Raw genomic sequence first — 12,717 nt, forward strand, 5'->3', positions numbered from 1 at the left:
GTGCTGCATACATAATCAACATAATATATTTAATATAACTATACATGCTAGTGCATAATTTAGTTATAATGGGCATTATTTAGATATGCGTCGCTTGCAACCCACTAAGATAAAACCTTATACAATGAGCATAAGTAAATTGTTTCCAGTTTTATAAACATCCATGCTATAGCTAAATCGATGTGTAACCACGTGTTGCTAAACTGCAAACAATTTGTTTTGTAAACGTAACATAATTTCAGGTACTTGTTTTGCAAATGTATTCAACCAACCACATCCATTTAACTAAACACGTGTCACACATTTTTCACCCAGCCATTATTATTCAATATTGTATGTTGAGTAGAAAAGTGATACATTCAAGTTTGCTTGTCAAAATTTAATTTGTGTTAAAGGCTCTATAAAGGTGAAGATTCGTAATTATTTACCGATTTTTAAATATTTTTTCCGTATTTTATATAAAAAGGTTATCAAAATACATTATTTATATACTATTGGACATTACCATAAAAGTATGAGCAATACAGCTGGTTTTGAGCTCAAAATATTGTGTCTTCCAAGTCAATCGTGTTTACAAACAATCAGTTTATTTACATCGCTCTTTACTCAGGAAAGTGAAAGTGAAAGTGACTCAGGTCACCAAAAATATATCGTTGATTTTCAATATTTTCCGGTATCACTCACTAAGTTTTCTAATAATGGTCAAAACGTTTGTAGTGATCTAATTAGTTACTTTTTGCTGGTAAAAAGTTGTTTCAAATAGAATGTTCTTTTGGCTATTTTTAGCATACGTCACCGCTTTGGGGCTACACATCAAGTTAGTTGCAAAGTTGTTAACATTTCTTCCAATTATGAAAAGGGTATATCTTCAATACCTCTTGACAACGTTGCACCTCAGCTGTGTTATTATTTTATGCAATAGTAACTGATATCCGGTAAAACATTAGGCAAGTTTACATTCATAATAATTGGATTTGTCACCTTTATAGGGCCTTTAACTAGCTTATGTACTATTATATACGATGTCACGTCCTGAAAATTGTGTACTATAACAATCCATGAGTAACGTTCATTTATCATAAACACCGTTGTTTAATAGTCGCCTTTTATCAGTCGCATTACAGATATCGATTGAATCTATACATTAGCTGCCTGAAACCTCTTAAATTGAGATAGGCGAGTCTGATGGAAGGCTAGCAGAGATATGTCGGGTGAGACCTTGATAAATGAGAGGTTCACGCTAATAGATATCAGAAGAGCTATGCAATCTGATACTATAAACATTTATCAAAAACAAAATATGATAAACTGACCATACTTCATGTATTTAGAACACAGTCAGTGGTTTACAAAAGATGTTATAATTTTCCTTTGAAATTGTATTGTTAGACTCTAAACAATACACAGTGATTACCTGTTCAATTGAATGTAGTAGTAGTAGAAGTTGTAGTAATAGAAGTAGTAGTAGAGTAGTAGTAGTAGTAGTAGTAGTAGTAGTAGTAGTAGTAGCAGTAGTAGTAGTAGAAGTAGTAGTGGTAGTAGTAGTAGTAGTAGTAGTAGTAGTAGTAGTAGTAGTAGTAGTAGTAGTAGTAGTAGTAGTAGTAGTAGTAGTAGTAATAGTAGTAGTAGTAGTAGTAGTAGTAGAAGTAGTAATAGTAGTAGTAGTAGTAGTAGTAGTAGTAGTAGTAGTAGTAGTAGTAGTAGTAGTAGTAGTAGTAGTAGTAGTATAGTAGTAGTAGTAGTAGTAGTAGTAGTAGTAGTAGTAGTAGTAGTAGTAGTAGTAGTAGTAGTAGTAGTAGTAGTAGTAGTAGTAGTAGTAGTAGTAGTAGTAGTAGTAGTAGTAGTAGTAGTAGTAGTAGTAGTAGTAGTAGTAGTAGTAGTAGAAGTAGTAGTAGTAGTTGTAAGTGTCGAATTGTAAACATAAATGTTAAAATTATTATGTAATTATTTATATATGATTTGTTTATATCGGAAGCCAGACTAGACTCACCCCTTAACGATGTGGCCTTGACATTTCACCAGATATAAGAGGCCATATTTAACGTTACAGTAAAAACTATTGCTTTAATTTCAAACTGGTGTAAGTACGTAAAAAGCCGCTTGAAGCCGAATAATTGTTATATATTACATTACCTTCCGATAGTCTGTCGTTCATAAGCGTTGTCCCAGTTATATTAAACGTCCGCATTCTACACCGAAACGGTTATCACGAAAATGATCTAGATTCTCAAACGACAGATTATGGTAAATGAAATGTACAGTCGGGGAAATTTGGAAAACCAAATCCACCTCAGCTCACTCGGACTTTGTTTCCTTGTTGAAAAATAAACGTATTGAGTAGCATTTAAACATTATTCGGTCACGTTTTACTATACTGCGGGTATTCTTTTAAAATACATAAATACTGTTTTCACGATAACAAGTCAATAAAAATGAAAGGGTACAAACCAGAAGCAGGAAAATCTTATTTAGCATGTATCTGTGCAAAGCAGGTAATTGCCAAACGGCGTGGCACGCAACAAATGTACTAGACATAAAACACAATAAATAGCAAACACACTCAGTAAATACAACTGAAGTCATCGCGTTTGGCAGTTAATGCACATGATTAAGCTTTACAAAAGCCAATCGAAGGTTTAAACAAACGTATGGATGTTGTTTCAGTAGCATCAAAATTTACTAACATGATTTCACTTATTTATGCCCCACTGACCAATTGACACGTCACATTACAGTCCACTTTCAGAAACACAAAACATATTTTAAAAATTAAACATGAGAAAATCTTATTGAATTGGTTATTGAAATCATTTATTGATGAATCGTACAAAACAAAGACATTTAAAAATACTAAAACAGAGAAACCTGCACTACAATGACAACCAGAAAAATAGAAAGCACACATTACTGTATAATTACTATGGTGAAAATTTATCAAGGCAACTACTAATTAAAAACATTAAAAATCTACACAGCCAGGTATCAATGAACCATAAAATGCCATCGGATCATCTTTTAAAATCCAACGCTGTGAAGTTCTTTTTGATATAGTTTTGAAATATTTGCATCATCAGCATTGCATTATTGTGTAGTATTACCTGTTTCAGTTATCGCAATCGGTGCACAAATAACTTAATAACACACGGGCAGGTATTCGATCAAAATCAAACACGTATTGATTATTTTAAATATTACCACGGCTTTGTTAAAATATATGTTCGAATGTCTAGAAAGCAACTCATGCTGATAGTGTTTGTAAAGCACGTTTGTCTTTTAATAATGCATTAACATGTAAAAAATCAAACATAGAATATGCTGTACTACAGTTAGGCTCAAACATGATGGTTTCTGTTAAACTTTAGCAGAGATTGACTCTGTGGAGTAATGCGGAGCAGGTTGGCAACACAGTTTGAATCAAGTTAACCATAAGCTCGAACTTAATTTCATTGTACAAACTTGATAAAATATACTACTTACAACAGTTAACCATTTGGTTATTAAAAATAATATTATCAAGTCAGGCAGTATGAAGCTTGTAAAGTACCAATTTGGTATTTGGCTACACACCTTTTACCCCGTGTATGAAGAAGTATAAAAGGTGCTCTCGCTAGGGAATATTACGAGTAACAATTCGATGACCATTATAAGCCTTATTGTGATACCAAACGGACTGTTTAGTAACAGGCTGGAACGTGGAGTCAATTTTGGTCAGTAATTCAACCAACACATTTTCAAGAAATGCATCTATGTAAACATAGTATTTATTGTTATACTAAATTTTCTTGTTACCCTTCTTTAGTTTTCTTTAGTTTTATTTACTACATATAAATAATACGAACCACAAAATTAAATCAACAAACACATGCATCCGAATGTCTATTATATTTACACATATCTGATTCTCTTATATTGCAATCTGATATAAATCGAGCTGTTATGGTCTTAATTGTTAGTTACACGAAAATGTTTTGTGAATACATATGGGACAAGTGCAAATTAAAATGCACTGGTGTCATGATGTTTACCTTTTCTTGTATGTTCATTAGCATATCAATATAAAGAAGCATAAGCAGCGTGCTGTATGTATCTAACGTGTATCAACTTTTAATTAAACTACAAGTTTCGCGATCAATCGTTAATTACAAATGAAACACGAAAATATCTTCATTTGTACAGCAAATGCTACCAATAAAAATCTAATGTCGATTTGTACAAAGATAACATTTAAGTGTTGTCGGAAAGTAGGTACCTTATTAAGATCCCTTAATGAAAATTTTTAGTATTCATCATTTAAAAGATTAAATATCAATACAATCTATGTCATGTAATTCAGCACTGTCATAAAGTAGTATTGCGATGAAGATTTGCAACAATCCAGCTTCATATGATTCCTTACTACACGGATTTATGTCAATGTCAATGTTAATCGTGAAAAGCGCATGCGCTTAAAAAACGGATGTTGCGTGTATATATATCAAGATGTTTGTACAAAGTTGAAAGAGGGAGGTAACCAGAGTAAATTTTACAACAGTTAAGAGTTTGTCACAATATTGTAGATTCGTTATTTATGTACCAAAATTAAGTTTTAAGCAATTTAAAAAATCGTATTATCAGTACGTAATCAAATAACGTTTGAGTATACAATTAGGAGTTAAGATATGCATCATAACGTACATTTAAAAATAACAAAACGCTTTAGTTATTTGTCATTGAGCCCAAAGGAGGCATAATGATTATAATGAAAGCAATGTGTGTTCCATTGTTTAGTCTCCCTTGATCAATCTGTGTTCATCAATATTAACAACCTGGTCCATCTTTGATCTGTTTGTAACTAACCGACATTCACAATATATATATATATATATATATATATATATATATATATATATATATATATATATATATAAAACATCTGGCATGTACATTTGTATAAAGTAAACATGCATTGCAATGTTTGTTCATAGGTCAGTGAAGCATGCTTAATGTCAAACAGACCTTAAATTAATAATTTAGATTTAACAAGGTCTGTTAAATCATAAGGTTCATAGCGACCGTAAAAATACTCATACAGTTGTGATACAAATCGTGCAATAAAACACGGCAAGTCAATGATGTATTTGCTAAGTTATTGCTTTAAATACGACATTATTAATTTGTATCAATGACAAGTAGTTCTTTACGAATATTTACATTAATTTATGATATTGCCAGGTTTTGTTCTCGTAATAGAATGTTTATACGAATGAATAATCAATTATCTAATAATGCAATACACAATAAAACGGATAATGCTCATGGCACAGATATATATATCAAAATCTACAAAAAGTCAAATTAAACGTAGTCCAAAGAAATTTGCATCCGAATATAGAAGGAGAGAACAGTCATTAAGTTTGACAGAAATTTCATCACCGGCTCGTAGCTCTACTAATGTAGATATTTCAGTTTGAACATCAACAAAATCTGCACAATTGCAGTAAATGTGGTCTCGACTGGTTGACGCCACCTCTTGGTCTTGACCTAGCCGGATATTGAACCGGTAAATAACATGCCTGACCAACGGTGTCTCATCTGCGTTTGTTTGTCCTTTGGGTAGGCTGCACTGTAACCGATGGTGGAAGGAAGAGTAAATCAGATATGTTCCCGTGAGAGGTACAATCAACCGACCATTTTGGAGGAATACACCGTTTCTTAGGAATCCGAGGCTTGGATGATTTCCGTCATTGATTGCCCCAAATAACACTTTCCCCATAGATTGTATCTGGTTGCCTGCAAGTTGATCACATAAACGTCTCAACAAGTTCATGCTATTTGTAGACATAATCTTTAAATATTAATTCCCATGAGAATACAGCTTATATAATGGATGTTCATTAAGTGAGGTACTGTTTGCAACCGTTTTGTATATACTGCTAGTGACAGGTTAAAAGTTCATTACCACTTTGGGAAGGTTGCAATTATCTTTCTAACGTAAATTACCGGTTTTACGCAACAACATACAACTTGATTTGGACATTGTCTAGGCTATATTTAAACGTTAAAAAGTTTATATAAATTATGTAATGAATCTTATATCTTTTCAATAGAACATCGCTCATTATGGCATAACAATAGCTCACTTAATAGTTTACGGTTTACCATTTCTTAAACAACGTGTTCTTCCAACAAGTTTTGCTGCAGGCTTCCTGTCAGTCAATTGTTCTATTACGAACTTCTTTATTGGAACGTGGTCTGTAACAAAACGGATAATTTGATCATAATCAAGTTTAATAAAACTGCGATATTAGCATTAATATTTGCTCACAACCTTTTGGAAATCATTAAGGTTGGCAGTAATATCGTCAAGTTTGATTAAATCTTTAAGTTATTCAAAAGAAAGCGATCATAAAAAAGCAAACTACCACTACACACATTGATTTACATTGATTCCCAATGAAACACAGTGACAGTAAAACCGACTGCAACTGTCAAAATTCCCTACCGATGTATTAGTTAATGTTGTTTGCATTATAATTGTTGAATCTCTTGGATCGCTTGGGTAACTTTTAGTAGCGCAAACCAATCAACCTGGCGCGTTATAAAGGCATTCTGTTTCACAGGACATAGGTTCGAATCCCTATTAGATAAACTATTTTTCAAGTACAGACATTTCAATGTAAAGCTTATACAAATAGTTAGCGTATCAACTAAATCAAATCAGTGAAAATCTTCTTACTGTTCAGATATTCCTTCACAAATAAATGATTGTGGCTGTTTATCTCTGCATACGTTTGGCTAATCTCCTGAATAAAGAAACTCAATTTTGGATTGATATCCCTGCGTATTAATGATAACAGCATTGCCAATAATACTGACATGTCTGTTATAATTTTTCAAGAGAATGTCCTCTTGAAACAAAAATGAGCTCTCGTACATGTAATATTATTTCCGTTTTTTAATAAAACATTATTATAACAAGTAAGTATTCACTAAGACCACTTCGAATATATAAATTAATCGTACAATAATTAAAAACTCTTAAATATAACTGATCTTTTGTAAATATTTCCAAATGCATTCCTGTACCCAAATGGTTCACATACCATACCAAGTAAATTCGTATGCTCGTTGTGCGATGTACACTATAATCTTTCATTACAAAACCAAACATGTTGGGGACACTTTACTCTACCCTTGTTTGAAATGCAATGGCCACCGTTGTAGCAAGCAAGAAAACTTGTGTATTTAAATTAACATAGCTTCATTCAATAAAGATTTATGCACACGCGCCTTCAACAAAGTTCAACAAATACAAAATGCCGCATTTTAGAGAAAAGGATTTACGATAATACAAAAAAACACTTACTTCATGCAAGAAGTTTGATAACGTTGTACACTGAAGATTTATCTCTGCAATCGGGCACGTGCGATTATGTTCGTCAATATGCTTCTTGTTTGTCCACGAACATATTATTATCGCAAGTGACACAAGAGTGAGAAACAAGAAAACATATTGATGCTTCACGATACACTCTTTCCGTATATTTAACACCATGGCTTGTGCAAATGGCTGATTGTTCGTAGATTGTTTTTTTGTTGTTCCTAAATGCTCACTGCCAATATACAAAGTTATAATTACCAGATTGTATGATTTTAATCCTGGTGCATATACATTAAATCTTATTTAAGCAACACTACATAAACACTCACATAAACATGTGAACAATTCCATTTATTTCACAAGTCAAACTTTCCCTGTTTTACATATGACAGAAAACGTGTTTTAAGGTTCCAATGTTTAGGTTAGTATTTCCTCCTTGATCTGTATACTGCAATGCTTCTACTTTTTTATACTTAAACAAATTATATTTATAATGACGCACATTAAATACCACTAATGATAGAAAGACCTAATGCGCTTTAACAGTCATAAAATTCATGTTAGAGTTAAACATGTCGTTTCTCAACTGTTCGAGGCACATAATGAATAATATACTGAACAACCGTTCAATATATAACGGAGGGCTGAAACATCATATTTAAATTCCTTGTTCATCATTCGTCACGCTCGAAATTTCATTTGGAACGCTAGACATGTTTGCATTTTTCAAGGATAAGTGGGTTAAAAGATAATATTTGTTTACTTTATTTAAACCGGTCTATATTTCGTCAATTGTGATACGCATTGGAAACATACTGACGCAGCAGGCTAATGATGAAATGATCATGCAATTATCAAAGGACATATTTATTGATTTTGGAGAATGGGTGGTTATTTTTTTATTGTTACTGCGATTATGACATGTACATACATATGTTGTGAACTATATAAACACACATTTTTTCGTTGAAATAATAGTGTGCAAGGTTGTATAATTACAAAATGAAAAGTAAACAGCAAAAACAAATAACTTTTTCAAATCGATCAAAATTATACAAATAAAAAAGTATTTTTTAATAATTAAATTTTGATTTACAAAGTGAAATACATTTTTTTTATTTCGCAATTAACAAGCAAATGTCTTTTGTAATTTCAAAGGTATATACCATACGGACAAAATACTGATAATCATATAACATAGTATAGTTCTCAGCAGGCTGAAATAATTTGATATTTGTTGAAATACAGAGGTAAAAACTGGGTGGCAAAATAAAAACTGTGTGAACTTGAACAATATAAAGGATTAGCAGTTTTACCCAACACACAACATAGCCCAATAACTAAAAACAGATTAAACATTGCAACAATTAATACGAGATCAGTAAGAAAAAATCTCTGACCTCATACATACTAAATTGGAAGAACGTTTTTGTCACTGCGATTTGGTTACTTACTGATGGTGATGACATTGTAAGAGGCGTGTTATAACTGGACGGATTTTGATTTTCTGACGTTCCCAAACCATTAAAAAGTGGGTGTATGGCCATGGTGTACATAGCTTATCTCCGAGTTTCAAAACGTGTATGCAAACAAAATTCATCATTTGAGAGTGCAGAATGGAAAAAATAACTTCATTTTCTCCATTGTCGGCATCTAAAGAACTCAATATTCTGAAAACATCTAGTTACAGCGGTTATTTTATTGAACGGATTTCCGGAGTTTCTAGAGACGTTTTTAAAAAGGTTTGAAACAGTACTTGAATTGAATGGCCGCAGCGGTACAGAAAAAACAGCCAGTGGTAACCACGGTGCCAAGGTTTGCTGTCATACGTGACCCGGAGTATCTTGAAAAATTATGTCTACCGGAGGTGGATGAGCACCCGTTAAATTACCAATGTGAAGTTACGCCATTAGCAGCAACACCGATGCTCAATTAAAAAATGTTTCAGGAACGACGAACTAGGAAAACCATACACTTGACTGGGCTAAACCTAGTTCTACCAATCGCTTGACAGACACTATAACACACGATACAACTTATCGCTCCACCAGTGATTTTACACTTTTTTGGAGTCCGACATTTACACATTTTATAACTCGGACAGCAATTAGACACTTTAAATTCGGACAATTATACCACTAATCGCTCCACCAGCGATTTCACACTTTTAAAACACTTATAACTCGGACCAACACAATAATACCACAAATCGCTCCACCAGCGATTTCACACTTTTTAGGTCCGACATTTACACACTTTTAAACTCGGTCCATAATATTATTTATCGCTACACCAGCGATTTTACACTTTTACACACTTTATAACTATCGCTACACCAGCGATTTCACACTTTTTACACACTATAACTCGGACCAACGGTTACACACTTTTAAAAACGGACCTTCAAACATAAAGTTTTTGCCCTACGGTATTGCTACTATGTTATAAAATTAAGGCTATAATTTCTTTGACATACCCGAAAGGACCCGCTGATGGTACACAGTAGCGCAGAGTCCGTTCGTGCAAATGTGTTAAGTCATTGTCTTTAAGGTTAGCCTTAAGAGATATATGTTTTAGAATAAGTAGGCATTTGCCCGAAAGAAAACGCTAATGCTACAAGTAACGCAGAATCCATCCGAGCAAATGTGTAAAGTCAATGCCGTTAAGAATAGCTTTAAGAGATATATGTTAAAAAATAAGTCGGCATGGCCACCCCGGCAAACAGAATTTTCCGCCACAATAAATTTTACAAATTCATCCCTCATAAAAGTGAGGATTCGAACTAGATCCATGACCATATCGGACTTGGACGTCAACTTGTTTAAGATATAAACCACCGCTTCATTGTCGCAATGAAACATTATCTTTTTATTTGTTATATCCTCGCCCCAGACAAACAGTGCAACTACAATTGGGAATAATTCGAGAACAGTTATGTCACTAGTTACGCCCTTTTGCCGCCATAAATCCGGCATGCTAGCGTTACACCAGTGACCTTTAAAATAAATCCCAAAACCAAAACCAGACCCACCAGCACTTTCTGTAAACAATTCAGTGTCAACATTGAATATCCAGTATCGGTCGTGGAAAACCGTCACTGTTTTCTCTGTGGCTAACGGCACGTTTAGCTCGTGCATGCAATTGATAAACGAATCCATCAATTTGCGGCAACCTAGTTCAGATTTATCGCCTATGAGAAAATCGTCTATATAGTGTAGAAGCCTGCCTGATGACATTTTACTCTTAACGCAGAATTCAAGGAATGATGAAAACTGTTCAAATGTTTTGCAACTGACTGAAGCTCCAAATGGTAATGCTTTTTCTACGTAATACATGCCATTAAACCGTTTGCCAAGTATTTCGAAATCTTCTCGCCGAACTGGAAGAAGGCGAAATGCATTCTTAAGATCCATTTTGAAAAGTTAACAGTGTCGCCCTAAATCTTGAACCATGTGAACCGCCTCATCGAAATTTGTGTACTGAGCTGAGGAGTATTTTTTATAAATGAAGTCATTAACCGAGTAACCCTCTGGAAAAGAAAGGTGGTGAATCATCCTAAAATCGGCTGGTGTCTTTTTTGGCACCAAGCCAATCGGGGAAAACATAAAATTAGGAAAAGGGTGCTCGCTGAAAGGCCGCGCCATCCTTCCCGCCAAAATCTCCTTATTTAGCTTATCTTCAATTATGTCTGCCTTCGCGATTGCAGACTTTAAGTTTTTACTAAATCTATTGACTCTGGTACCGTTATAATGCATTGAAAACCCATTTGTAAAACAATTTCAAGGTTATTTCGATCTTTAGAATTGTACGATGCTAAATATTCACGTAGAATTTTGATATTCACCGGCGATGTTGCGAGATTAAGTAGGTCATGGTTACAATGAAAAATAGCGTCAGGTTTAGAACCTATTTGGGGTGCCACGATTGCTCCCGCGCTATTGGGGCCGTGACCGAAATCGATACAATCCCCGTCCTCTTTGAAAACGGGGCGCCCCCGTGACGCTCTGGGCGGGGTCGCAAAGGACAGTTTATGACCGGATATTGAGATCCGCATTCTGAACGTGCGTGTGTAAACCGACAGTAGGGCCACGTGCAGTGTCCCTCGTTATAAAAGTTACACGAGTAATTAGCTTTTGGCGTCCCCTGTCGCTCAGGGGCCCTTGTTTGCACGCATCACCACCAAAGATCATTATTGATCGACGCCCAAGACGTAGGGTGCAAGGCCTTGCGCAGACGAAACTGTTCGTCATACTCTCGCCATGCAACCCCCCCCCCCCTAACGTGACGCACACTCGCGAATTGTCCACATGTAATACAAAATCTCTGGCACTTTCTCGGGTCGCGTGATAAGGTAGATAGACGCATACATCAAGAAGGCGTCTGACCAACATTCGATGTTTTGGATTTTATCCTTGCATTCCTTTGGGCGCTGTTCAAGTGTGCCCTGGGCCGAAAGTTGTAAAACACTACCGTTACAAAAAGCGGATAATTCGAAGGCACCTTTAAACAGTAAGGCCAAATTGACAAATTCGCCTCTCGTTATTTGTTGCTTTCATGAGGCTGGCACGTGCGCAGCCAAGTCATCAGTTGATAAGCGGGTTAACTCCTGACAACTGTACGTGGTTTGACCCTGATTGATAGACGAAGCAAGAGATTGAACTTACGCATTTTCAATTACCGGGCAACTTAAAGTTGACGCGGATTCCCCGCTAACACCGCACCCCTCAACGTTACGCGCATTGTTATTAGGAACAATTTGTGATGCCCGTATTATCCTTTCAAAATCTATAAAGCTTCTACCTGGGTCCGGTTGAAGGAACCGGAAATCGTCCTCCTGAGGCTCCTCCACAGTTTCCGTGTATGTCCTTTTTCTTCCACGACCACGAGGCATTTTTAAGATGATTTGCGATTTAACTTAAACTTAGTTTTTTGTCGATGTAAACGTTCACACTGATAGTTTGCAAAAGAAGGAGATGACGTGTAATCACGTGATACGGAAATTGCGTAAGCTTATATTTATAGCTAATTCATTCGATCTGTACATAACGAAAACGACTGAAGTATTCCGTTATCGTATCCATAGAAACTATAAACAACAACAACAAAGCTCGTTTCCGCAAAAATAAATATTATTAATTTATAGTCAGAAATTAATAGGCCTTATTGCATGAGATTTAACCTACATGTTGACTCGGACTACAACCCTTAACGGTTTACAGGGCTTTGACAATGTTGTCTCACCAATGTGTTATGTCCTGCTTCAAAAAGAAATTTTAACCACCATTGAAAGTGAAGTCCGTCAAAATCAGAGACTGAAACGCATTGACTAAAGAACCAGTAAAGCGTATGTTTATGCC

General features: G+C 34.9%; 1 protein-coding gene across 1 annotated transcript; it reads right to left on the reverse strand.

Annotated features, from left to right (window-relative positions):
- Positions 1 to 5,297: 5,297 nt before the first annotated feature.
- On the reverse strand, positions 5,298 to 7,873 carry LOC127834935 (uncharacterized). Its single transcript, XM_052361072.1, has 4 exons — positions 7,346 to 7,873; positions 6,716 to 6,782; positions 6,139 to 6,231; positions 5,298 to 5,769 (listed from the first exon to the last, which is right to left on the reverse strand). Exons 1-4 carry the CDS (start codon positions 7,532 to 7,534, stop codon positions 5,330 to 5,332), a joined length of 789 nt encoding a protein of 262 aa, XP_052217032.1. The 5' UTR covers positions 7,535 to 7,873; the 3' UTR covers positions 5,298 to 5,329.
- Between the last annotated feature and the right edge of the window lie 4,844 nt (positions 7,874 to 12,717).

The sequence above is a fragment of the Dreissena polymorpha genome, chromosome 6, assembly GCF_020536995.1.
Source record: "Dreissena polymorpha isolate Duluth1 chromosome 6, UMN_Dpol_1.0, whole genome shotgun sequence".
Taxonomy (NCBI): Eukaryota; Metazoa; Mollusca; class Bivalvia; order Myida; family Dreissenidae; genus Dreissena; species Dreissena polymorpha.